Genomic DNA, 27,871 nt, shown 5'->3' with positions numbered 1-27,871 from the left:
TCGATTTTTACTGAACACAATTGCTTGCATATCAGAATTTACACTGACTGAAGCACTGGGATCTGGAAGGAGCCACCCCCTATTTCGCAATCAAGGCCCTTATCGGAGACTACGCCATCAATCTCTACTTCCCGGGCGAGTACGCAGACAAAATACTTTTTCGTACACGGTCGAGTGTTGTTTAGTTAGATCACACGATTTATCGATGACGTTAAATGGCTTGTCTTTGGTCCGGAAGTAGACCATCTGGGGGCCGGTCTTATTAGATTATTAGATATAATTTGTATAGAAAATGAGACTTATTGGTATTATTTTTGCCATCCGAGAAATATTCAAATCGACCTCCTCTAAGCCTGAAAACATGTCGGTCACTGGAGATACCCATCAGCTCACACTCAGCTAGCTTCAAAGCACAGTCAGAAAAAAGCCGACTCGGAATAGTGGTGGGGTATTTCGGTCGTAGTTAAATTGAATTTTTGAATTGAATCACGAACGTCAACAGCAAGGTAGCGACTGCACAAAACATTAACAGTCCTGCCCGTTATGTACGGAAAGCCAGACATATAGTTTGGATCCACGTATCCGATCCGATAGTCCGGATCCCGACTCTTGTCTGGATCTAAGCACCAAATCTGGGCCTGGTTCGCGTCCTGACCTGGTAAGGGGAAAAGGGGATGGGCTAACTCTAAATCTAACTGAAAAATTCGTTAAAGCTGCGCGATGTTACCGGGTATTGGTCGGGAACTAGTCCAGATCCGGAAACTGAAACTGAATTTGGGTAGAAATCCGCCAGAACTCCGGCTGGTTTGACTCGATACTAATACTAATACTAATCGACCGAATTATCCTACATCGTCATTCCACCGTTTACTACCTTTGCGGTAATATGAGTTTAATACCGCAATGCGCAATTGCGTGGTCTGTTACCAAAAAGGCAATAGAATCTTATCCAAAAGTAATATAAACATGCCCGTTGGATTTTGGGTGTAGCATTCAACAAACACGTTTTCGCTGAGCCGTCGGACAAACAGCCCTGTTAACAAAGAGTGTTTCCAAATAGCCACCAGATATTATCAGGGAATTTTCATTTTCACCTACACACGCCATATCTGAACTTTCGTCAGTACGAGGATAAATCGCTTCGAATCTTACTACCCACTGGGGAAAAAGGTGTTCCGCTGGCACTGCAGGAAGGTAATGTTCCAGTAGTGAGTGATAACTCTCCGAAGTGGTTCAAGAAGCCCGCTGATGCACTTTTTGAAAAAAACCGAGGGAACTCCATCTGGGCTCGGGGAACTAGATGCTTTAAGTTTGGAATTTGCTGCAAGAATGTGCAGCATTATCGACGCAAATTCGGTTGATGGTCCTAGAGAAGGAGTTAAATTGGCGGCGGCAGTGACTTGTGGTGGGAGGCTCTCGTCGGATAAAACGCTTGACAATTTGTCGGAGAACAGTTGGCAAATTTACTTAGTGTCGGAACCTAGAAATCCATTAAACGACATACAAGACGGTAAATCGGATTCTTTTCGCTTCTCGTTCACATATTTCCAAAACGACTTGGGCTTAGATTATAGCTGACGCTCGACGTTTCGCTGGTGTCGAATGAAGGCGCGTCCAGTACAGCCATCAGACGCAAGCGGTACAGCTTCTCTTTCCTTATTTTACGCTTTTTAATATTTTTAATTACAAACGACTACAATGAATGCGGTTCATTTAAACCATGACCGGCATCAACGCTTTCGTGTGCGGGCCTCTCCCTTTAACTATGCAGAGAAAAGTGTACAAAACGAGAGAACAAACTTTACTACGCCACACTCTCACCGAGCAGTCGGAGTACAGCAGCAAAACAAAACTGTATTTTACTGCTGGACAGAGAAGTGTACTCGGGTTGACTACCGTTCTGGCAAGAGCAGTGATGTGTCGCTGTAGCGGACTGTACGACTTGCGCAAATGTCGGAAAAAATGTAGTTTATCGGTACCGTTCGAATCCCTGCTCACTAGTGGCAGCCCGTCAGTCACTCAATTGACGCACCTACCACAATCTGGTTATATCTCTCAAGTTGGTCGTGCACATTTTAGTAATAAAACCATATTTTATCGTTTGGGCCGCATGTGTAATAACATCGCTCACCTCCGAACACGGCCCATAACATTAGGGCAAGCGTATCACAGTTTGGAGATTATATTTGGGATGTTTTCCTAGGTGCTTTCAGCACGATCTCCTAATGTTGATTCAAAAGCTGTCTGCCTGACGAAATACATCCCAAAAAGCCCTCGCGAATGTTAGTTGGTTTCTGTATGTCGTACTCTTTAGCTAGTATTCTAGACTCTGTCGTAGCTTCATCGTAGTTCGGAGCACTAGTCGAAGACATCACGACTACTACCGTCAAATAGTGCTATTGAAACATTTCTATTTTTCATTTTACGTGATCAGATAAATTAGATTAATTGCTCTAAATTAATCTAATTATTATTGTTCAACATTTCATCCTTCAACAACTTCTCTCAAAAGTTTACATAGAAGCATCTCCACAAGCACACCCTAATTCGCTTATTCGATTGATTTTCTCCCACTCTTTCAGGCATTCATCATCGCCTTCTCGTCCAACTTCATCCCCCGACTGGTCTACATGTACGTGGTAAGCCCAACCAAAACGGACAATGGATTCGTCAATCACACCCTGGCCTATTTCAACGTGAGCGATTTTGAATCCGGCGTTGCACCGTTGCAATCCAATTACGAAAATGTAACCGTTTGCCGCTACCAGGAGTATCGGAATCCACCAGGAGTGGAACGTGCCTACAAGCGACCGTTGATCTACTGGCACATACTTGCCATCCGGTTGGCCTTCGTAGTGATCTATCAGAACGTGGTTAGCTTCGTGCAGATTGTGGTTGCTTGGGCTATCCCGGATACACCCGGCCGGCTGCAGGATCAAATCAAGCGGGAACAGTATCTGACGAATGAGTTCATCATTCAGCAGGAGAAGCTGCGGACGAACAGAAAGTGTAGGGATGTTAGTTTGCAACGGAATGGTTCGGTGGTGGTTAGACAGCAGAGCAGTACCGATGAGTACGGTGGTGGACCAGCTAGTCTCACGGAGGATGACGAAGATGAGTATGCGATGAGACAGCGGAGGCGACCGAACAGTGACCCTTACCATCATGAACCTTTCCAGGAGTGTGATATAGTAACCTCCCGGGTTTAGGTTGGCTGAGTGGCTCGAAGCATGTGTAAAGTTACCTAAGACAAACTTGTTGCTGGCGCCGACGGTAGAGGAGCTAATACTACAGACAACTCGAACGATCAAACCGTACTGATATGCCTTTTGGTGTTATTTTTTTAGTTGTATAAGGAAACAAGTGTTAGTGTAAGATACCTGCGAAGCTTTTCAATGTCGAGAAGAAGACACAACTTTACTCGAAATGCCAATTTTGAACAAAATCGTTTCACTGCACAAAACCAAATTGAATGGACAAATGTGAACAACAAATTGTTTGTAAATGTTATACACTATTCATGCTGATGATTGGACGTACATTGAACATCTATTTATTTGTATTTAGATAAAACAAATCTAATAAATCTTTTTAAAGAACTCAATCTCCGTTCTCGATGTGGACGTCAATTAATTAATCGGAAAGAAAATCAGCTTATCCTCTCGTATAGGAATGTCATCCCATCACGTGTTACCGGTGTGTGCATGGACCGGTATAGTGGCGCAAAAGAAATTTGATCGGCACCGGGTAATTTAATCAAGCAGCAATAATAAAATTGATCTAGTCGTTTTGTTTTTGATCGAAGCGTCTGCTAGTTCATCAGTTGGGTGGTGCACGTTGGGTTAATCGGACGCTGTTGTTCTGGTTTTACTGTTCTATTCATCGAGTGAAAATTATGTCGTCGAAGCAAATTCAACATATACTGGAGCTTACGCTGCAGGAGCGGAAGGATTTTGTCGATTCGTTCGACTGTGTCATTTGTGATTGCGATGGTAAGTTAATGTTATGTGTTTCATAATGAGACGAATAGAAGATAGTAGGGGTGAGCTACCACGCTGTAGCAAAACCAAAAAACCCCCCAACTTTGCACAGAAATTAAAGTTTGAATTATTTAATAATGTTTATCAAATGTAAATAAAAAATAAACAAAACATATGCCAGCAAAATTGATGTGCGCTTGGCTGTTATTTTTAGTTGGTAGATTTTAAGCGGACTCTACATAGGTATAAATATTGTCAATAAATCGATTATTGATCAATATATTGATGGTGTAAGCAGACCCATAGCATGTGGTTAGTCGAGCCCGAGAGCTCGGAACATATCCTCTGCCATTGCGCAGTACTATTTCTTTGAAGGGAGCGATACTTCGGACGGCATCTTATGACGCCTCACGAGGTATGGCATACCTGCCCCAAATGGATCATCAGCTACATTAATAATGTACCCGGTTGGGACGACACATGTGGACAAACAAACAACTCGCTTCCAACTACATTGGATTCGGGCAATTTGTAACATGTAGAGCTAACAGGGGCAGCCACAAAAGATAACCTGAATAGTGGTCGCAGAGGCAAAGTTTCCCCTAACAAAAAAAAATTTGGCCGGGTTAGCCCCCGCAAACCTTAGGGGGTGCTGAAATTTTGAATAAATGATCGCGCGGGTCGTGAATGAGATATTTAATTTTCAGTGTGTGGTTCAGATTCTAGAAGACAGTGTGTTCCCCATATCCCTAGAGCTCCGGGTCATGTCGCCATGGAACTTGTTATCTAGTGGATATCAGCAGGGATGTGATGCACCTCAGAGCAAATAAAGAGACTAAAAAACGCTCTTTGCACTTTTCATGCGAACCACCGCTCTTCTCTTTCACAATAAACCTCTTTACTCTGTGTGTTGCTCCTATGTGTGCATTCGACTCCATGGCTGCACACCTCAAAGAGTGGAAATAAAGAGGCTCTTTAGTGTGCACCTTGGTGCCGCGCGTACGGAAGCAGAGAAGGCAACCAAAAAACATTTCCGATCAATCTTTATCTCAATTGTAGTTTGATTCGTCTTTCTTTCTGTTTGTCAGTGAGGGGAGGCATAAAAAAGTGGCTCGTCAAGGTGACACTTTGTGCACAATTCTGCTTCTCTTGGTGCACAGCTCTTTTTCGTTTTCCTTTTTCAAGTTTCTCTTTGTGCGGATGACCTGCACATCGCAGTGTTCTTTTATTCATCGGTGTATTTCGCTCTTTGTGTGCATTGTGTGAGCAAATAACAAGCCTGCTTACGGAAGTGGTTGCTAAATGCTAGTGCATAATAAAGGGAATGTTGCCGTTACGGCCAATTTTCACTATTCGTCTCTCTCCCTATCCTCTCTTTTTACTGTTACTGCTTAGCTGTTCCAGGTCGTGCGCAAGAGGAGGGTTTTGAATTACTTTTAAAAACTTATTATTTTCCTGTTCAGAAAAAAAATATACTGCAAACCGTTTTGACACAAAAATGTCATTTCTTGAGCGTTTTTTCAAAACGTCATATCTGCAATGAGTTACTCTCTTTGTTTACTTTCTCTTCTGTTAATAATTCAGTCACTTTAACATTTACCCCTCAACTCTTTGCATAATATGCTAGTTAAAACCACCGTCTTTCGATCTGTACTGTAAAATAAGTGAAAAGTGTTATAGTGACGCCGTAAAAATCGAAAGAGAAAGTAAACAAAGAGAGTAACTCATTGCAGATATGACGTTTTGAAAAAACGCTCAAGATTTGAGTTTCAGTCACTCTAAAGACAAGTCGATGAAGAAACCAAGGACGGCACATGGGTGGCTAGAAAGGGATGCATGTCAAGTTGGACGGCTTCACTGAAGGATCGGTTCACGATTCGACAAGTTTCGATATTAGCAACAGTTGTGAGTAGACAGCAGATGTCGGTCAGCGGGCTAGCAACGTTAGCTAAGGAGGAAAAGTACGAGATTGAAGAAAATCGGAATATCGTTGTCGGAGTGGCAGCTAAATAAGGAAGGATAAAAAACCCGGCGAAGGTCGTTGCAAAGAGAAGTAAATTCTTATGTTCGACACCTTCCTATCGGATCGTGTCTCAAAAGTCGACGATATTTGCAGCAGACCTGAGCAGGTTAAATATATCGCGAAAGTTGGACAACAAGTAACGAAAAGCAGCTGTGGATATAAACACGAACAAAAAAAGCAAGAGCACAATCCGTACTAAAGTAGATCCTAACGGTTTCCCCCTTATGGATGAGTATTGCGAGATACAACAAGTTTAGGTTTAGTCGGTAGGTTTAACTAGTACAAACCAATCCGAATCCACCACGAGCCAGCATGCAGCCGTGTTTGTTGATGACTTCTTCTCGATAACAAACAGTTACCCAATCTGTTGAGCTGAGTCCTTCAAGCCTCGTGAAAAAATCTTCAAAGTTTGAGAACTTCTGTAACTTTCTTTTAGAATAAACGTAAAAAAAAATTAAACCTTCCCCTTGAGAATTTTCAGAGCGCAGCAACACAACGTCCGTCTCTTTTCTTCTGCTGTGGTTTTTATGCATTTTCATGCATATACTTCTAGTAAGCATTCAATGAGCGGATAGACCGAATATGTCCAATGCATAAAATTTACAGCAGAAGAAACGAGAGGCAGATAGAAAAGTATGCTATCGATGCATAAATGAAATTCGGCTACACGTAAATTGCAAGTTGCTGTGTGTGTCCTTGTTCGAATTAGGTTTTTACTGACGCAGTTAAGGACATTATACATGCGAGCCACAACATAGCTCCTACGCCGCACACACTCCTCCCCTCTAAATACACTAACCTTGCCGGTGTACCACAAAACCACAGACAAACAGATGTAACAGCTCGAAGAAACTTTTAAAAAAATCATCGCCCATGTTATACTAGCGACATCTGTTGAACACATTGCACAAAATGTGATTCTGGCAACCATGGGAAATAATTTTTTTACAATGGAAGTCCTGGCAACAATGCCCACACCGCTTGTCAACTGCAAGATAGTATATGAAAGGTAGGAGCATTGTTGCAGTTGTTAAATTTGAAGAGCGAAATAGAAAAATCGCCTATGTCATGTACTTCAATTTCCATAGCATAATAATTACAATTGACAAATTTAAAAAATGCAGAGCGACGTTTGCATTTTTTAAATCCATTTTTTAAATCCAACTCAACAATTTATTGTTACGGGAAATTAGGCAATGTCAAAATTGCTTTTCCTTCCGTGTGAAGAAATCAATTCTTATCGTTTATTGTTCGTATGATTAATTTTTTCGCTATTTACTCTTCTTTGCCGTCGCTCTTTTGTAATCCCGGAGACATCAGGAACTCTTTATTTTATTTTTCAAACTGGCGTTTACTTTTACTATAAAAACAAGGCTATGCAGCCTATTTTAAAAAAAAAAATGGCTTTGGGTTGGTTGTATAAGAAAATGTTCTAGCTTCCTCAAGTAGCAGTTTCGTGGTACACCGGCAAGGTTAGTGAATTGAAAAACGTATTTTTTTTATTTGCTAATGTCAGATAGATGGTTAGGCAGGGGAGACGGGTGTAGGATTGCCATGTCCGGCGAGGCTTTCACACGAAGATTTTTACTGACCTGGGATACAAGCCTAGTGTACGCACGAGTGTACGTTTACCCAGACTTACCTGCTGAATTTAAGTGAGACAAGAATACTCTTGCAGTCCTTTTGTAAATCGTCAAGGTATCAATTACCAAAATTGACTCACATTCACCATTTAGTGGTTTGTTATGGCGAAGCATAATGCATACCACTGTTCTGAGCTTTTCTCATTAAGCTATCAATTTTTTGCGTTTGTAAACCATTTTATTGATTTATATACGTGTGAAATTTCAACTCCTCGGCTAACGCCAAAAAATCCGAAAGCCCCAGCCACTCCCGCTGTGGAGGATAAGCCGAACAAGGATTATCCTCTGCCACAGCTAACAGGAGAAGTAGAGTAAAGCAGGTAGTAGACTACCCATGATCGCATATGTGTCCCCGTTTTCTATGAGATTTCCTATCTTTATGGGACTGGTATGCGATCATGGGCAGTAGAGGGGCAACGAAATTTTTGCTGGGCGCAAATTCGGTTATTCATCATCACAATCACTAGGAAGGTTTCAACAAAGGAACGAATCTGTTCTCTCTGGTCAACAGCTAATGACCGCTGCAGGTACAGCCAACATTTACACCAGAAGAACTCGTTCAAAGCATGCAATTTCAGTTAAAATTATTCATCGTCTCACTAGACCTGGAGAAACTGATATAAAACCCGGAGGCCCGGAGATCGGCTCCAATAACCGGACTCTCCGGGTCAAACCCGGAGGGGTGGCAACCCTAGACGGGTGTGTGCGGCGTAGGAGCTATGTTGTGGCTCGCTTGTATAATGTCCTTAATCACACACCGCTGAAAAAACACCCGCGAAACTTTAATCGTTTACTAACTAAATTTTCTACCAATGTGCAGATAACCGAAGGAAAATGTCCGAAAACTCTCATTTGTTTGACGTTCATTATTAGATCAAGGATTCTACGAAGCAGACAATTTAGTGAGATATTTCTTTTTTTACAACATGTTTTAATTATTATTATATTTTGATTATTTAACCCTCATCGTGCCTATAAGGTTGGTAAAGAGCGAGTAAAGGCTCATTAGTCAGGACAGGGCTAAATACCGCTGTCCCATCCTAGGAACCAAAGGAGTGACATTAACCCTCTGAGCAAAGTCACTCCCAACGATTTATCAAACCCCCATCAAATTGAAACGGTTGTGTACGGTTGTCCACGTTTCTTCCTTATTCAAGGTTCAAAATAATTCGTTGATTAAATTCTTCATTAATTGAATTGTTTGATTGCTGTATAATTTTGAATCATCTTCATTTTGTACGCTGCACAGTTGGCCTGGCCGCTTTAATACTTGTGTCATATTCCATATGTGCCACAAATGTTAATAATAAAAAAAAATTGTGGGCGAACGTCTGCAATTTTCCAGGATCCCTACATGTATTGGCTGTGTATTTGTAGACTAGACTAGACATATTTGTATTTGGTTGAGCCACAATGCTCCCTTGCTGTCGAAAAGTGTGCTGAATTCGGTGGATGATAACGACGGCAGTGGTGGAAGGCGGGCGCTTTTGTTTTGGCCGCGCTGGAAGGCGGCCATCGTGGACAGCAGGTGACGCATCACTGCGCCACGAATTTTTTTCTTCTTTCTCGGGGCAATTTCCCATCACCATAGCATACAGTGAAGTGGGTGCGTGCGATGGCAAGTTAAATCCTTCGAAAGGTGCCGGTTTGTGATCCGGGCATTCGTGAAAAGTTTTTGTGTAGGTTCAACGAAACGGGAAGCTAGCTGCCATGGTACCACTCGTTTCCCTGGCTAAATTAAAAGGACTCAAGTGGTAAGATGCCTCAAAGCTCACCACCGTAGCTAATTGTCAAGCTCCGCTGCCAACTGTAACATAGAGGGACCTGGGACGTTGTGTTCCCGGCTGGTCGGATGGCACCAACAACAACAGAGCGTCAAGTAGCAACATCAATAGGGAAATAAATAGAGTAAAATTATTTGTTTGTTTATGTACAAAACTTCTAAATTCTGCATTCAATGGCTGTTGTTGAGGTAAACTGTTCCGAAATTCTTTAGAGAACGAGAACTTCCTTCAACCGTGTTCTGTTACTAATTGGTGTATCTCTGACTGAATAGTTGAGACAGTTGGGTTTTTTGGTGTCCCTTGAAGCGCTGGAAATCCTTTGTTTCATTACGAATTTCCAAAACTAGAAGCTGATTGCTTCCGATTAGCGGTTCCTCGAGCTGTTATATTTGACGGCTATTCAAGGCATTGTTTTTTGTCTTTACAATGAATTTCATGTGAGGAAACATTCATCCTCTTCCTATAGCTTATAGACACTGTAAAATATCAGCAGAGTCGTAATCTGCAAGTAGCGGTGTATCCATACTCGGGTTCTCTGTTTACCTGTTTTCAGATTCTCGTGCATTAAAAAAACAAAAGAAAAATATGAAACTTTACCCTTTATTGTATGACGATCTCAGACCACTGCATTTGGTGAAAACGGGCGGTATCTTTCTGACCAGCCATGACAACAAAGGCTACGATCTCCTTTAGTCGTTTCTGTTGACTGCTCCGGAAGCAGTCTTTTGCAATTAGTGAAGACGTAAGCTTGATTCTTATGTAGGGACCTCCCTAGCGACGAGGCAAATAAGCTCTATATCCACCTTCTCGTCCTGAATGGCCCAGTTAGAGAACGCCGTGAGCTACCTCAGGTGGATTCAGTGATCTACATTTTTCGTTTTCCTTGGCCATTAGCCGGGAAGGAGAGCTGAGCTCTTATGGCTAATCCATGCCATAGTGAGAACGGATCGATGGTTTCTGGATGCTTTAACGTTAGACACCTAAACAAGTGGCTGCTTGGCGATTAACCTCTCCCTTTTTCTGGCCAGCCAACACCACAGCAAATCACTCGAGGTACTTAGGATACTTTTACACCAGGCGTTAAATTGTTATCCAGACGGATTGTAACTTTTCCTGAGCTAAGATTTTGTCGTGATCAGTAGCGTAGCTCTCTCTAGCATTCTTGCTTTTCGAGCGCTATTTGGACGAGGGACATGTCGAAAGCGCACGTGGACTCTCCCCACAGTAAGAGCACATTTCAGCATTCCCAGTGCAAAAATCATTCCCATTATTTCCACCGCACTTGCCACACTTCGCTTAATTTCTGGCTCTGTAGCTCGGTCGCATTTAGGTAAATTTATGACCCGCGGTACAAAAATCCGGACGAGCAGACGAACTCTGTCGAAGTAGACATCATTTGACGAATCAGGCTCAGCGAAAGTGACCCGAAGTCTGAGGGGACGCAGGGTTTCATCTCGTACTGCACGACAGATCCAAAATATTTATTGACTGAATCAATCTTTGAAATAGCAAACCACCTTACTACAGCAGATCCACGCATGTCAAACTCGAATCGGTTACCACACCGTCGATTTCAACTATGTGTGCGGGTAGTCAAGGTACTGCTTCGTCAGAATCTTATCTCCAGCATTGTCATTTGCTTGCTTTAGACTGAAAATTTCTGAAAAATCGGCTACAGCCGCTCTGTCAGGTCTTTCGATATAGTGAACTTCAAATGCCAAATCGGAATCTTTAACGACGAATTTTGTTCGACATCCATGTCATCATAATCAGGTGGGTCTTTTAGAAAGGGCCATTTATGAACGGGCTATCAGAGCCCGGCACAAAATAGAAACAGATAGAATGCGAATTGAGAGACAGGTATTATGGGACATATAGGAAATTGCACGACAAGTCAGGGGACAATGAAGCAAAAATGTGAGCTCTTATTTTTACGCGAATTACGGCTGGCTGTCGTTGGTATCAATCAACTTTCCGGTAATGGAATATCAAAATCGCTACCGATTTATTTAGCTGCTGGCGCAAAGAATCTGCAATAATCTTATCAGCAACAGTTCACAAAAGAATTCTTACTTTGCACGCACAAAAATGTGCAAAAAAACTTTGGAATAGTTAAGGAGGAATATCTTATTGCATGAGTTCTCATTTTCATCAGAATAAATTATAATCCTAACCTTATAACTGGCGACCCTTTTTGCTTTGTTTCTTCCAGGCGTCCTGTGGACAGTTTTCGAGCCCATCGCTGGTATCGCAGATGCACTGGCCACCCTTCGAGCCCACGGCAAAACGATTCGCTACATTACGAACAACAGCGTTCGATCGTTCGAAAGCTACGTCACTCAGTTTCAATCCCTCGGAGTCACACTGGAACCATCGGATCTTATCCATCCGGCCGTCTCGGTGGTACGCTATCTTAAATCAACCAACTTCGAAGGACTGATCTACTGCATCGCCACGGAAACTTTCAAATCGATTCTTCGTGAGGCCGGATTCGAACTGCTAGATGGGCCCAGCGATCCACTGGAGGAGTCGTTTAAAAAAATAATTGCCACCGTCCACGACCGAAGCCCGGTACGGGCGGTCATCGTGGATGTCGATTTCAACCTCAACTATCCGAAACTGCTGCGAGCGGAACTGTATCTGAAAAACGATCCGAATTGTTTGTTGATTGCTGGTGCAACGGATAAATTGCTCCACGCGAAGCGTGACTTTGATCTGATTGGTCCGGGGTATTTTTCGGAAGTTCTTGAACATGCAACTGGTAAAAAAGCGATTGTTTTGGGTAAACCAGGTGTTCCCCTGGTAGAGCAGGTTCTGGAAGCGTACGCGATTGCTAAACCTCAACGAGTCCTGTTTGTTGGAGATATGCTAGGGCAGGATATTGCATTCGGAAGCTGCTGTGGATTCCAGAAGCTTCTTGTTCTGTCCGGTGGTACAACGCGGGAAGAAATGATGCAGCAGACGGATCCAGCGTGGGTTCCGGATTACTACGCCGATAGTTTGGCTGATTTCGTTCAACTTTTCCAGTGAACTCCAAATGGATTTCTCTATATACCGAAACAAAGCACAGATTTTTACACAGAGAAGATTATTCATTATATTCCGTATGCTAAATCCGTTGAAAATATATAGGTTTGTACCAGTGAATGACATACCGGTTAATATATGCTTATCAGAAGAATGCGTTTTAGTTAGTGTGTGTGTTTGTGTGTTTCTTTAGATGAACATGTACTTATTCTAGAGGGAGTGCTACTTAAGTTCTTTTTTGTGGGAAGGGGGGCGTGAAAACCATCAGTTCTTTCTCTCTCACTTTTACTTACTCTCTGTCTTGGTAGAGATAGGCGCCATCTTGCTGTTCATCACAGTCTCATTTAGTGTATGCGTATGTGTGTGTTTTTTTATGAGTTAGATTATTTACTTAGGTGCTCGGACAAGATAGGACAACTGGTTTCAGGTGGTCTACCTTGTCATATTTAAGGAGTTATTGGTGCTTTCAATGTGTGCCGCAGATCAATGCATGTTTATTTGTGTGCGCGTAACTAATCCTACATACTCACGTCTTCTTAGTGATGTTAACACTTTCCAGCAGTGTTTTGCGTTATTTGCCGCCGAAAAACATCGAATTTGAGATAAACTGCTTGCTGTTATGACTGTAGTAAGTAGTATTCTATTCATTTATGGGGTAGGTAACTAACGGTCATACCGATGGTTTAGCTTTAGAAGGCCTTCTTCGCCGGTTCCGGGAAAGCTTCCCGTGCTGGCATGAAGCTTAGCATCATGATGTGCCGGGCGTAGGCCTTGGTATTACGGAAGAGAGTGTCCGTTCCGTGGAGACGATCCAGTACGCCGAGTATTCCGAAACATTGGTTGAATCTGAAAGCAAAAATTTATGAATTGTTAGTTTAATTTGTTTAAATGATGCGAAATCGAACCAGGAACACAAATAATGCGAGTTAACTTCTATGTAATACAACTTTACCTTTCAAGTTGCAATAAGACTCAAACGAAACCGTTACAGAACTGAAATCTTCAAACGGAACCTCTTGTCCACCATCAGTTTCTGCACAGATTAGACCGTTTAGAACCTCTGTATACTTGAGCCATTTTGCTCTGAACATCCAATCAGAATGTCCTCGGCAATGAACTTCCATGAGCCATTTATCACCTCTTTCCGTGAGCGATTTAGCTTCTTTAGCTTGTCGCGATCTATTGGGATAGTCCTCGGCGGTGAGTCTACCCTACTCTGACTGGGAGTTCCGCGTAGGCGGAATTTCTCCCGATATCGAGGCCCGTCTTGTGAACCATTTAGCTCCTAGATAGATCCTTCTCTACGGGTCAACCAGTAGGGTAACGATGCCGGTCCGATGTACACTGGCACCTCGACGCCCCGCTACCGAATCCTTGACGCAAACTAGTCGAGTTAGTGGATGTGTGGACATTCTGTGAACAATGATATCTGTACTGGTGTCTACACCATTGCGCTTCAAGTTGGGCCGAACCGCGGGCTGTCAAAAACCACTTGTTCCGGAGTCTTTTCAACGTCTGTGCACTCCAGCTAGAGAGAGGAATCCACGGTCCCAATTCTGTGCTGGTGTTTCCTGTAGATGCTCCGGACAAAATTGCGTTCGATGGAAGTTGACATCTCCGTGTTCATCGACGTGAACACATTCGGGATCAATTGGTGTGTCCATCTTTCATTCACCGCTTTGTCCCATTCCTCGTCAGGAGTCTCCCCTTGCTACTGCTTATTCTCGAATCCTTCGGCACAATTCTAATCAAAGCTTTGATTGCCCACACTGCTCCTTCTCACAGGCGTAATCCACGCCACCATAATAATCCAAACTTTCGTCGTCCACTTTATCTCAAGCTTATTGCAGTGCTTTTCGGCTGCTAACCAACTCCTTCTCTGTTTACCGATGCGATATGATCAGCTTTTTCTTCCGCATCCAGTCTTCTACTGTATCTATCGTCATAACGAGTACAGTCACCTCTTCTATTGATTCCCCGAATACTTGGAGCACCACATCATCAGCAAAACCTACAATCTTAACACCTCTGAAAGGTTCAGTTTCAATACTCAACATCGCGTTCTACAGCGTCAGGCCTAGGATTGAATCCTCCGGAACATCCACCGTAATTGTCCTTCTCTCTCCCTTTTTTATACTAAAAAGTTTCAAAAACCTGGCTTGTAGTGTTGGCACTCTATGGGATAAACTTTCGTGTCTAACCACTAAAAACACTCCTTACTCTTTTTTCGCCCATTTCTCCTACGGAGTATTACTTCGTGGGGGACTCGTTGTGCTTTCGCCGCATCTCTTTCATTTGCTCACAGATTTTCCGTAGTTATCAAGAAGCCTCACTTGCTCCATGAAATCGCTCTGACTTTTGAGCCATTTAGCTCCCGGAACTTCTCTTGCTTTCCGTCATTCTCTTCATCTATTGCGTCGTTCACATCCTCTGCGTACTTGAGCCATTTAGCCCCGAACTCCAGTCGGATATTCCCCAGCGATAAATCCCCACAAACCGTTTAATTCTGGGTTTGGTGAGACATTTAGCTCCCAGCTTTAGCAAGACCTAATCGGATAGTCTCCGGTGGTGAGCTCATCCTACTCCGATTGAAAGTTTCCCAGCTACACAATTTCTCTGGGCACCTATATCCGTTTCTCCTGATGCCGACGCTCGTTTTGGTGAGCCATTTAGCTCAACTCTTCGTTACGATCTTCACGATTTAGTCCCCGACCGTGGACATAGCCTACTCAACGGGTCACCCGGTAGATGCTGAGGTCCGTCCAGCGATTTCTGATGAACCGTACTTTCCGGTTCACTGGTGCTCCAACGACCAGTCGTGGCTTTTCGATGCGACTCACTCGATCTAATCATCGAGGGAGGGGAATCTAGCTTACTCACGAGTTACCCGGTAGGCTCCTCAACGACCCTTTGCATCGACACGAACTACTCAAACTAGTCCCCGGCGAGGAATCTAGCGTACTCAACGACGACCGGTAAGGTGTACTTATTCGAACTGTCAGCTCTGGTTGATCGCTTCTCTACAGTTGTATCTCTGCGCTGAAGACCGTATTCGTCGGGGCCCTGCTACTACTCCAGAGTATTCGTCCGTGCAGCACGTTGTCCGTTGTAATCCTAGCTATCCTTTCTTCCGTGGGGAAACCGGTAGAATGCCGGGGCTGATCCAGCGGTTCCGCGTAGAGCGTGGCGTGTGCGCTGACGTCTCGAGGATCCAAAACCACTATTTCGTCACCAGGCCACTTATCTAGTCCCCTGCGATAGACTTACACCAACGGAGAGTTTACCGGCAGTTGAAGTTCTCCCGAAACCAATTCTTCTGATGCTTTCTAGTCTTCTCCGCGAGCCAACCGGTAGGGTTGGCTCGCGGAGAAGACTAGAAAGAGTTTCGTCTGGTGATTCTGGTGGAACCTAACGTCCGGTTAGCTGGTGCCCCGACGACCTGAACCCGTTGCTACGTCGCGTGATACTCAACTGGTCCCGGCGGTGGACCTAGTCTGCTCCGACAGAGAGTTCCCTGGCAAAGGAATTTCTCCTGAACTCGATTTGTTGTTCCACGGCGGCTTTATAGCCGGCGGTGCTACTTTGTTCATCCCTTCTCCACTTCCTCTACAGCTCTGATAGTATACATGGCACAACCCTGTTGATAGCGTTCCAGGTATACACGTCGTCGCACATCTCTTCCATGATATTGTCGACTGTCACCCCTGACATACGTCTTCGAACTCGGAATTCAAAGACCACGTGTTTCGGTGTCTCTTGCACATTCACACATTCCGGGCAAAGGAGTGACGAAACATGTTCAAACCAACGCAGGTACTTCCGGAAGCATCCGTGTCAAAACAAAAACTGCGTCAGATGGAAGTTACCTCTCTATGCTTTCGGGAGCACAGAATATTTGGGATGACTCGTTGGGTCCACCTTCTTTTCTCAGCGGTATCACTCTTGCTGCCACTTAACCAACAAGTCCGCTCTGACCAGTCTCCTTACATCCCGTGTGTTTCTCCGCAGGTAGTATTCCACGTCGTCAGCCAGAGTGATGCAGAAGAGGATCATCCCGGCTATTCCGCAAACCATCTCCTACGATATCGTTTTGTACGCACTCGGAACACGAACAGCCATTAAATGACGTACTTATCAGCTTCGTTCGGTTTTACTTTAAGTTCAGCGCAGCAGCCCAGGCCGGAACGCTATACCTCACTATTAAAGATGAAACACCGCCAGGAAATGTTTTGATGCATGTCTCCTCCGATATTCGGCATGATCCTTGCTAATACGTTAATAGTCCTCGCAGCCTCACATACATAGTCGACATAGCTGTTGTTATTTAACCGATCGTCGACTACACCCACGTGCCTCAGCGCACGCATCGATTGAATTGAGCATCCGCCGACGCTGATCACGAAACGCTGGATTTTGTTCTGGCAGAAAGTGCGTCACATAGTAGTTGTCATCTCCATGTTCATCTACGTGAACACATTCGGGATTAATTGGTGTGACCAGCTTCCATTCGCCGCGTTGTCTCATTCCTCAATTCGTGTTCTTCGTCGGTGTCTCTGTTCCTATAGCATGCCTGATCCTCCTCCAGTAGGCACTCGCCATCACCAAGCTCAACAAAGCTGAACGTGCTGTTTAAACGCGACTTATTTCTTCCCATCGTTATCACTAGGAATCAAATCAGACCACCATACTGCAGAATTGACGTTGATACGCTAGTCAGGAGTCTTCTCTTGCTTGTCGACGAATCGTTCGGCACGATTCTGATCAAAGGTTTAGCTGCTCGCACTGCCTCCTCGCAGGCGTAATCGACGTGACTATTCAAATTCAGTTTTTCGTCGATTCGGCATCATGCCTGCTTTACCTTACGCTTCGAGTCGATAGTAGAGTCTTCTACCGTGATTTTCGCCTATTATGGCACCTTTCCGCTTCTAATCAAGACCTCCTCCGTTTTATGATGGGCTATCGTCGGTGTTTTCTTCTAGTGATTCCCCGTGAACTTGGAGCACCACATCATCCGCGAAGCCGACAATCTTTACGCCTCTGAAAGGTCCAGCTTCAATACACCATCGTACATCGCGTTTCACGGCGTCTGGTCGAGGATAGAACTCCCGCCGTAATTATACTTCTCCCTTATCTGTCTCGTAGGACAGTATTCGGTTCTGAAAGTAGCTCTTCAATACCCGTAGAAGTAACTCAGGAACCCTCACTCCAAGCATACATTGTTGAAAGCATTTTCTACGAAACAACCGCGCAATAGCGATAGGCTCTTCCCTGTTTTTTCTATACTGCTTCCACAGCCGTTCCTATGACATCCACTGTAGACTTGCATTTCCGGTAGCCAAACTGCATGTTGGGCAAGCCGTTCTAATTCCCTGTGTACTAGGTAAACATGTTCAAGATTATTCTCTCTCTTTTTCTCTCTCCATAACAGCTTTCCGACCGTATCCTACAAATATATTGGCCTATACGTTGAGAAATCTCCGGAAAGCTTTCCAGGTTTCGGCATCAACTGCCTCCAGTTATAGGGGACTACCTTTGTTGACGTTATTTTTGTCCTGAGTACATCCTGGATCTCCTGTACAAGATTTGGGATTTCGTCTGATCCTGGCTCCTCTTTACTTTCATAGCTTTCGCCATTTGGATCAGCTCTTCGCTAGATCTTCGGGCTTCTTGTTCATAATCATTCTCCTCATTGTACACTGTGTGAGACTCGCGACTCACTTTCGTGCCTAATCACTGAAAACACTCCTTACTCTTTTTTCGCTGTTCTTCCCCAAGGAACTACATAAAAGTATCACTTCGTGGGAGACTCGTTCTGCTTTCATCGCGCCTCTTTCTTTCGCTCACAAATTTTCCTTTACTATCTCAGAGCCCCACTTGCTCCATGACATCGCGCCGATTTTAGAAACATTTAGCTCCCGACACTTCTCTTATATTCCGTCATTCGATTACGGCGTTCACCACCTGTACCTACTTGAGCCATTTAGCCCCGAACTCTACTAGGATATTTCCCAGCGGTAAATAATCACAAACCGTTTAGCTCCGGTTTCTGTGAGCTTTTTTGGCTCCCAATTAAATTCCCTTTATCAAGATCTACTCGGATAGTATCCGGCGGTAAACTCATCCTACTCCGATTGAATGTTTCCCGATGGAGGAATTTCTCCCGTTACCGATACTAGTTACCTTGAGCTATTTAACTCCCAGCATTGTCAAGATCTATTGGGATATTTCCCCGCGGTGAAACTACTCAACACCGTCTGAGAGTTCCCCGGTGACATAATTTCTCTCGGCACCGATGTCTGTGTCGTGTGCCAGCCCGGCGGTGGATTTCTCCTGGAACCGATACTCGTTATCGTGGGTCAATAAGCTCCCAACTTTGTCACAATCTACTCGATTTAGACCCCGGTGGTGGACCTAGCCTACTCAATGAGCTAGCTGGCATTTATTTACTCATGAGTTACCCGATTTATTTTACTTATGAGTTACCCGATGGTGAATCGAGGTCGGTTCGGCGATTCCAGCTGGAGCATCTACTACCTATCTATCTACAACCGAAGCATCGACACGAACTACTCTAACTAGTTTTCGGAGATGGATCGAGCCTACTCGACGACGACCGGTACTTATAGAAACTGTCAGTTTTGATCACTAGTTCGTTGAATTCTTCTCTATTTCCGCAGTAGTTTCACTAGGATCTGCGCGACTACTCTACTGACGGTATTTCACGTCCTTTCTTCTTTACACGTCTTTTGTAATTCTCTGCGCCACTTGGGGCCGGTAACTCTATCCGCCGGGGCCCTGCTACTACTTCAGCGCATTCGTTTTAGCAGCACGTTGTCAGTTGTTATCTTGGTCATCCTCACTTTCGCGGGGAAGCCGGTACAATGCCGAAGCTGCTCCAGCGGCTTCCGGTATGCTGGTGCCTTGACGATACAAAAACACTATTTTGTAACACTCCACTCGTCTAGCGCAGGGCGGTGGAATTGGATTACACCGACGGAGAGTTCCCCGGCGGTGAAAGTTCTCTCGAATGCCAAGGTCATACTGACGACTCAGGTGGAGCCTGATATTCATCTAGTGCCCCGACGACTCAAACCCTGTTACGGTGCTACGTCGTGCTCAACAGGTCCCCGGATATGGAATTTCTCCCGAACCCGATTTGTTGTTTCAAGGCGCCTTTCTAGCCAGCGCGTTGATCCCTACGCCACTCAGTTGACAGCATCTTAGATATGCTCGTCGTGGTACATCTCTGCGACGATATTATCGACTGTCGTGCCGGCAATATCCCTTCGAACTTCTTCAAACACAGGGCATTCAAAGACCACGTGACCTGGCGTCTTTTACACATTCAGATACTCCGTAGTCGGACAGAAACTGCGTCATCTCTCAATGTGTCCTATGCATTCATGCCGCCACATTTGAAATGAGTTAGTGGATCAACCTTCCGCTTTGTCCCACTCTTGCTACCACTTAACCAACGAGTCCGCTCCGGCTAGACTCGTTGTATTCCTTGTATTCCTCCTCATTCCACATCCTCAGCTAGAGTGCAAATCGGGATTATGTTGGCAATTACGCATACCGCCTGCGACGATATAGTTCTGTGCAGACTCTCGACTCGAATAGCTATTAGAGCAAACATGCTTGATAACTTCGTCCGGTTCTGCTTTGAGCTCAGCGCAGCAGCCCAGACCGGTACGCCATACCTCAATATTGAGGATGAGACACCCGCCAGGAGATGTCTCATGATGCATGTTACTTATCCGTTATTCGGCATGATCCTTGCTACTGCGTTAGTTATCCTCGCTGCCTTGTTGCATACATAGTCCAAATGGCTGTTGTAATTTTACCGATCGTCGACCATCCACCAAAGTGCTTCAGCGCACATATCGATGGAATTTAGTGTCGATCGACGCTGATAACGACACGCTGGATTTTTTTACGGCTGCTGACCAGCACTACCTCCGTCTTGTGGTGAGCCAGCTGCAATGTGACATCGGTCATCCAGGGATCAACGATGCCTATCGATTCTACCGCCAACATCTCAACTTCTTCCAGAATCCCGTCGCTTCTCGTCAGGACGACAAGGACATCTGCAAATCCGATGATATCACCTTCCTTACGCAGCGCCACCATAAACACTCCGTTGTACATTATATTCCAGAGTCCTCCCCATGTTCGTCTCGTAGACTCGTAGAAGTAACATTTCAGAACCTTGCCCAGATAGTTTGGAACACACATTGTGATCAGCGCTACGATGATTTTCTCTTGTCTCTGCGTTAGCCCGTTATCACTGTCAGCGTAGTTCTTCAGCCTATTAAGTACAACCCTTTCCAGAAGTTTATCAAAAGTATCCAGTAAGTCGGTTGGTCCTGTTGGCTTCCCTGGCTTTGGCAGCAACATCAGCTTCTGGGGGGACCGGGAGCTTTCTTTGCTTTCAGTCTTTTTACCACTGCAAGGAGCTCGTCGATGGAGACTCGATTGTCATTAATATTTCCATCGCCTGCAACGATATAGGGTGTAAGGTTATGCGGTTGGGTCGTGCTTCGGGAAGAGACCTTCCACGATAGTCTTCAGTTTGTCAGTGTTCATTTCAGCTGGTATCGTTGTATCCTTGATCTTGGCCAACACGACGCGGTAACCGTTGGCCCAGAGGTTGGCGTCTACTTCACTTCTCTACACAGGTCCCTGTAGCCGATCGATTTGCTCAGTACTATCTCACGATAGAAAGTGATTGTGGCAGCCTGGACTGTCACCTTACGCTATTCTCTGATTGCCTCAGTTCTTGCTCTCTGAACACGTCTACTGGCTTGTAGGCAGGCAGCACGGTGGGTACTAAGCCTTTCGTTTCACCAATACGCCGGACGTCGGCAGTTCCTCGGTTCCAATTTTCTCGTTATTGTTGTCACAAGCACTCGCTACTGTCTCCGACAGCTCATTGGTAGTCAGAATTGGAGCGACGCTGTCTACACGAAGTGCTTCAATAAAAAAATATAATTCCCGTTTGAATTCCTTTATTTTCAACTTCTGCTCGCCAGCTCATACTCTCCGTGTTACAGTACAGTTCCGCCGACCTATGGTGTAGTGGATCGCCCTGTAATTATGTGTATACTGCTCCCTAACTCACCAGTTTATCTTATCCATCCGGAATGGACCACAAAATCTTACAACGATGATGGTTTCCCGACCGTCTTTACGGAATGTGTTAGCGGAACCTTCGTTGCCCAGCCTTACATCCAGCTTCACCAGAGCTTCCAACAAGCTGTAAGCTCTTGCGTTGGTCAGCCTGCTACCCCACTCCACGGCCCAAGAGTCGAAGTCTTTCCCTATAATAACCGACGTTCGCCCGACTAACGAGTCAGTTAGTACGTCTAGCATTCGAATATCTCTGCTCTAGTGTCCACCGTGAGGTAGTATAACAACAACAACGCCGCTGATCCTAGCGATCACGCACCATTACCTATTGAACAGGAAAATCGCATATCACATGGATTGCCGTCATCCCTGCACTATCCACCGCCCAGTTATCGTTATCGAGAGGAACACGACACGGTTCAGCAATAATTGCAACGTAGCACTTCGCTACTGTTGTCGACTGCCACAACAGTTGCAATAATGATTGAGATTAACTATCAGCATCATTGCTGGTTTGCCTACGCAGGGTATTTTTATCCGCCCGTCGTGTGGCAGTTTCCGTCCTCCAGTTTGCAGCTCATGCACCTTGGTTGCTTCGTGCAGTCTCTAGCAAAAGTGCCCCTTCCTCCGCATTCTCTAGTTGTTGATCTCTACACCTGCTTGGTAACTCTCCGAGCGAATCTCAGTGAGTACACCTAACATTCGTATTTTATTTTTCCGTTCTCTATTAGGTTGTTGACAACGTCCACCGCTATGCGAATCGCCACGTTACGATTTTCTAATCCGGATCGTCGTTGGTGCATCTAGGTTGTACTGCTCGATCAGTGCGCGCCTCAGTTCTTTTTCGGTCATGATCTCGTCTAGTACCTTACACTCGACTACGGCTTCCTGCGACAAGGCTCTTAAGTTCGCTTCGTTGTCCAAGGATTTAGCAACGAATTCGCGGTAGGTCGATCTGTTGACGGAAGAATCCTTCTTCAGCTCGAAGATTGTCTCGCCTTTCTCAGTGCGCCTCGTTTTAACGACATTCTCTCTCAACTATTTCAATTCCGGGATCTCTCTCACTCTCTTGAGCAAAGCCGCGTACGATGTCTTATCGTTCGCTTCGATGATCAGCGCATCGCCATTGTACCTCTCCCGAGGAGGCTTGCGTTTCCCTATCTTATCTTGTTCCATCTTCTGCAGCCTACTGACATTATTTTCTTCCTTTCACCGATTCTCTGATTCAGCTCTCATCAATAGTACGTTTTGCTCGCGTTCAGCAACTGACACATTGTACCTGTCCTTCGCAAATGCATAGAACTCGTTCACTTTTTTCCTCACCTCTATCGAGCTCGACTTCCCAAGATCCGAATCATTCTGGGTGGTGTCGCTACTTGATCTCGGGGTGAATACTCGATTCAGGAACCCCATCTCACGTTGGTTTCCTTTTCTGTATCATGCCGCTGCTGGTACTCGCTACGGCTACCGGTAGCATAACTGGTAATCTCTGCAGCCTACCACTCCTTGAAAATGCGATCACGTCCTCCTTTGCTCCTTATCCAATCACACTTGATTATTTGGATGTCTCTATACTGGCGAGTCCCCCTTCCAGGCCGCTACCTCAACCCGTTTTATATCGTCGCCTATTATGATCCATTGTTTATCTATGCAAGCAGTGAGGTCAGTCTAGAATTGAACACGATCCTTCATGGGGATCAAGTCAAGAGCCAGATCGGCGTTAATCAGGAATGTTACAGCTCAACCTCTTATTACCGAGTCAGGAGACGAGCTTCGAACGTACCTGGAAACCTGCCAAGGTTTTATCGGGACGGAGACAGTCGCACCGTTGGCCCACTCACCATTTCAAGACCGGCTGACTCTTCCTTACTCAGGGAGCAGAATAGTACGGCTATCAGCCTAAAGTCGCCATTCAGTTCGTTATCCGAGTCCTGTCCGATGACGTTCGCCATGATCAGTATGCCGTAATCAGGATGTTACTGGCGTCGATCTTGATGTGCCGGTTGGCACTCCGTTTGGGCTAGGGGTGCTTTATGCTAAAAAATTTCATGATATCTTAGCGGAAGCGGCACAGAATGACTTCGATAGAGCTGTTTTCGGATTTATATGGCTTTTTATAAAAGCTTGACAAAGCCCGTTGCCCAATCCAACCATATCCTAGCAAGACTCCCCAACTCGCAGTAGGTCCAAGAGGGGGCCGGAGGTTCGTTAAGCCACTGAACTCCTGTCTCCCCGCCCCGTCGAATTGTGTGCTATTGCCATCTATCAGCTCAGCGTTTCCGTATTCCACTGGTCTCCATCCACTGACATGATCATTCCAGCGACAAGTAGACTACCGCCTATAAAACGGTCGCGTTCGCTATTTGTTTGGCATTTAGTTTGAAGATACTGCGTAGTTCCACTCGATTCAGTTTCTGCCCTCGCTCTCCGTAAATATTGGAGAGAAATACGAGTCTATACGACAAAAGATCCTCGGAAGGCTTACCTGGTTTTGCTCGAGTAGTCTTCTCATCTGGAGTTGTGCTCCGCGATCTATCTTATACGTATCGTTGATTGATTCCGGAATCAATTAACAGCGCAAAGTATCCAGCATTGGGCGTTTTCCCGAGCGTGGAACTGCCTTTCTCCATTACTTAAATTTGAAAATCTTCGTTTCCACCAGTCGCCAATTTACCGACAGTAAATACTTAAACCTAATAGGTTCCAACCAACAATGTGCATCTTAATGGTATACTCACTTCAAATGATGAAAATCGTGCGCTTCCGGGCTGGGGAAAAACGGCAAATGGTACCCGGAGTGGGCATTCAGCGTCGACAGGATAACCAGCGTGAACCACAACCAGGCTACGGCCACGTGACTGCCGAGCATGAAGATGCCCAGGAACGGTGGCACCAGGTTGCTGAAAACGTGCTCAATCGGGTGACAGTAGATGGCGGTAATGGCAATCGGTGCAGTCCACTCATGATGCTGTTTGTGGATGAACTTGTAGATGTACCGATTATGCAGCAACCGGTGAGCATAGTAGAACCCAATCTCCTCGATGAAGATACAAAAAGCCAGTTCCGCCAACACCCAATGGAAAGTAGGCAGCTCGCGAAGATCGTTCAGACCACGTAGGCGCATTGCCTGATACATTACGACGGCCATCGGAATTCCGACGACGGTTTGATTCATCAGAACCGTCGCGATGACCTTCAGCAGGCGGGTCCGATCAACCGGCTCGTTGGTACCCGGTTGCATTTTATACCGTCGAATACAAGCCGGCTTACAGGTCACGTCGAACATGGTGTAGATACCTCCGAAAAACCAGTACACGAACATGGTGAAAATGGTTGTGCTTAGTACCCAAAGGGTGGCCGGATCCTCACCTGGAATTATACGTAGATACAATTACGATTACGGTTTAGGTTATGGGACATTAGTGAGTGTACCTGTGAAGTCGATGAACCGATCCCACTGAGATTGCCAGAGTTCACCCGATGCACCCCAGAAGCGTTGTAGATGCCTATCGGAAAAAATAGTTACTTTTGATCACAATTAATGCTGATTTCGGTTTTGGATCCGGATCAAGATTAGGTTGACTCGAATTCCAGAACCGAAATCAGGAGCCACAAGCTTTACCATGTCAACGTGTTTCGAAACGCAGCAAAGCCTACTAGAAAAATGCTGACGATAACTAGGAAACTGTACAGTGACGAAAGCAGTCTCGGGTTCTGTGGCTCCAGAGGAGCCGTCGGTTGATTTGTAGACGAGCCCTCTTCCTGTTGTGGATCATTTTTTGTCGGAGTCGGCGGTGGAGAGGACGACGGTCCGGGTTCAGTTTGATTGGAACTGTCCATCATGTTTAATGGTTTCTGTAATTAAAGAGCTTGGGTAATGTTTGCAGGTAAAAATCAATCACTGACATTGTTAAGTTCCATATTAACTTTTTAACAGGGCCAATAGGATTTGTAAGCAAACTTTGTTTTGCTGATTTCTCTTCATTTGTTATAATTTAGCTACGAAGGGTAAAGATGTGGATAAATGTGAATTTTTTAAAAAATCCCACTCGACAGCGGAATAATGAGCGAAACAAGTTTGTTTACAAAAATCTCTTTAGCCCTTTTGAAGAATTAATATTGAGTTTATACACCTGCGGTAAAAAATATTAAATTTGGGAAATTTCATAACACTAAAACGGTGTAGTGTACATTGATTTAGAGAAATGTTAAAAACAAAAACGCCTTAAGGTTCAACATGTAAGAGGATTACACCAGCTTATACCAAAATTTATATATATATTTACATTTAATGTTCTAAATGAAAATACAAAGCTTTGACAGAATCATTTAGCACTAAAAATCAAAGAATACTAGGATTCATATTGATACACAATATTGCTAGCTGTCATATTTTTCTTTTCCACATTCTAATCAAATCATGCTTCACTTCTCGTCTAGTTACTGCCAAAATCGAACCACCTAAAAATCAATCCACCTTGATCAAAACCACGTGCGTTTCCTTTGTTGACATCACGAAACGAATGTTATACACAATTCTCTCTCTATTTTCCTCTCCCGCTCCCATTGTTTACGCTATACGATCGGAAAATCCACGAGAGACAAACGAGCGCGTAAATTGAAACAAAAAAAAACAGAGAGCGGACAACCGAAAATTGGTTGTGTTGTGATGACGGTTGGTTGCCCACCGCCCAGCCTGCTGTGATGAGCGGAAGGGAAAATCGATAAATTGATTTTTCCATTTCGCCTGCTGATGATGTCGTTCCGGCGCGACACACTGGGTGTGGGGGTGTTCCCGGCCGACTGGTCAACCAACGGATTCCGAGTGAGGAATCTTATCTAAACACAATCACTCGCTGAAAATCGCCTAATCTAAGATAGCTATCGATGTTCGTAAAGCTATTGGACTGTGGTCGGACACGATGACCGTCAGGTCAGATAGCCAAGATAAGGCGCAATTGAGAAAAGGAAAATTTTGCATTTTTCGCACTTCAAAAACAAAATTATGTAACGATTTCAAACAAATCAAGGATAATAAAAACTAAAACAACATTTGCAGCTTTGCTGCCCATACTTGCACCTTACCTTTCGGGAGTGACCCGAAATTTGTACGCACTAAAAAGTAGGCCTGCGGCAATCGGTGGTTCTGAAAAAATGTCGTAGCGAAGAATAATTGGACAATTATTCTCCAGAAACTATCGCCAGGATCAACTTCAGCCAATCCTTTGTGTGTAGTTTTCCTCAGGGAACAGGGTCTCTTTGTTCGGAGTTTTTTTTCTTCGATGTACACTCGACCAGCTGCAGAACGGCACTGTTGAAAACAATCAGGGAAATGACTGGACGTGTGAAGAATAACAGTAACAATAACAGAAAGGACAACACAACCAACACAACGCTGTTTTCTATGGTATATACCGCACACATGCGTGACAGAGAGATTGATGGCAGTCGTATATATGTATGGTAACGTTGTGATACATTTTAGATATGATAAGCATTGGCAGATATACTTTGCTCAATAGATTAGGTAAGAGTAATGGGAGATAATTTGAAGGGTAATTTCCGCAGCACAGGTGTAGTATATTATCCTATTTGAGTTGGAGCAGGTGTTTTTTGTCGTGAAGGCTCTACTTAGATGCTAAAGTGTTCATAGCTGGTTACAGCATTTTGACGTAGGACTACGTCGCTTTTCTATACAAGAATAAATAGAAAATTGATTGGTTTTCAACATTTAGAGTTGATAGGATCCGGTATCAATGTAATTCATAAGTATTTTTACGCATCGATAGCTTTACAATAATATAGCGTTGTAAAATTGATTAATGTGTAGCAGCGGTTCTCGGCGTTTTCATGCAACACCCTTTCAAATTATTTTATTGTTTGCAGAATCCTCAACTGGCGGCACTCGCAACCGCCCACGAAAACTCCGCGAGACTAGATGACGTCGGCTACCCTATGCTACAGCATGCTCCACCCGAGGCTAGAATACCCTAGTAACAATCGAGGTTTTATGGTAGTTTTATAGCCAATCATAAAACCTAGATTGCACTTGTAGCGTGCTATAAAACTTCAATTGTTACTTGGGTAGTGCTAGTGGAATGTTTGAACCGCATCTGAAATGGCCAATCCATCCCATCCTCTTGGAAAACGGCCCTTGTAATCCCCGTACCAAAGATGGGAAACACTCCCCGTACGACGAAAGACTTCCGGCCGATTAGCCTGCTCCCCTGCGTAGTGAAAACTATGGAACGGATGGTCAACAAACGGCTTATGACCTACCTCGAC

The 27,871-nt window shown here is 44.6% G+C and overlaps 3 protein-coding genes across 11 annotated transcripts in view; 2 read left to right on the top strand and 1 right to left on the bottom strand.

Moving 5' to 3' along the window:
* LOC131682146 (anoctamin-1-like) overlaps positions 1-3,612 on the top strand; it is a 58,759-nt gene extending 55,147 nt beyond the window's left edge. For all 9 annotated transcript variants that reach the window (XM_058963430.1, XM_058963407.1, XM_058963422.1 and 6 more), the window contains one exon: positions 2,583-3,612. In XM_058963430.1, the coding sequence (XP_058819413.1) occupies positions 2,583-3,209 (627 nt within the window). In that variant the 3' untranslated portion in view covers positions 3,210-3,612. The remainder of the gene's footprint in view (positions 1-2,582) is intronic.
* A 196-nt stretch (positions 3,613-3,808) lies between these two features.
* On the top strand, positions 3,809-12,611 carry LOC131682228 (uncharacterized). Its single transcript, XM_058963574.1, has 2 exons — positions 3,809-3,992; positions 11,643-12,611. The coding sequence occupies exons 1-2, from the start codon at positions 3,896-3,898 to the stop codon at positions 12,458-12,460; spliced, it is 915 nt and encodes a 304-aa protein (XP_058819557.1). The 5' UTR covers positions 3,809-3,895; the 3' UTR covers positions 12,461-12,611.
* On the bottom strand, positions 12,502-26,928 carry LOC131682216 (fatty acid hydroxylase domain-containing protein 2). Its single transcript, XM_058963549.1, has 5 exons — positions 26,672-26,928; positions 25,209-25,441; positions 25,019-25,092; positions 24,325-24,955; positions 12,502-13,303 (listed from the first exon to the last, which is right to left on the bottom strand). Exons 2-5 carry the CDS (start codon positions 25,427-25,429, stop codon positions 13,147-13,149), a joined length of 1,083 nt encoding a protein of 360 aa, XP_058819532.1. The 5' UTR covers positions 25,430-25,441; positions 26,672-26,928; the 3' UTR covers positions 12,502-13,146.
* Positions 26,929-27,871: the final 943 nt, after the last annotated feature.

This window comes from Topomyia yanbarensis, chromosome 1, assembly GCF_030247195.1.
Source record: "Topomyia yanbarensis strain Yona2022 chromosome 1, ASM3024719v1, whole genome shotgun sequence".
Classification (NCBI taxonomy): domain Eukaryota; kingdom Metazoa; phylum Arthropoda; class Insecta; order Diptera; family Culicidae; genus Topomyia; species Topomyia yanbarensis.
This window is presented reverse-complemented; position numbering and strand designations above follow the sequence as displayed.

Coding starts and splice junctions, on each gene's coding strand:
- LOC131682216 (XM_058963549.1), bottom strand. CDS start 25,429: ATGATGGACAGTTCCAATCAAACTGAACCCGGACCGTCGTCCTCTCCA. Junction 24,956..25,018: donor TCGGTTCATCGACTTCACAG/GTACACTCACTA, acceptor GTATAATTCCAG/GTGAGGATCCGGCCACCCTT. Junction 13,304..24,324: donor CACGATTTTCATCATTTGAA/GTGAGTATACCA, acceptor TTTTGCTTTCAG/ATTCAACCAATGTTTCGGAA.
- LOC131682228 (XM_058963574.1), top strand. CDS start 3,896: ATGTCGTCGAAGCAAATTCAACATATACTGGAGCTTACGCTGCAGGAG. Junction 3,993..11,642: donor TGTCATTTGTGATTGCGATG/GTAAGTTAATGT, acceptor TGTTTCTTCCAG/GCGTCCTGTGGACAGTTTTC.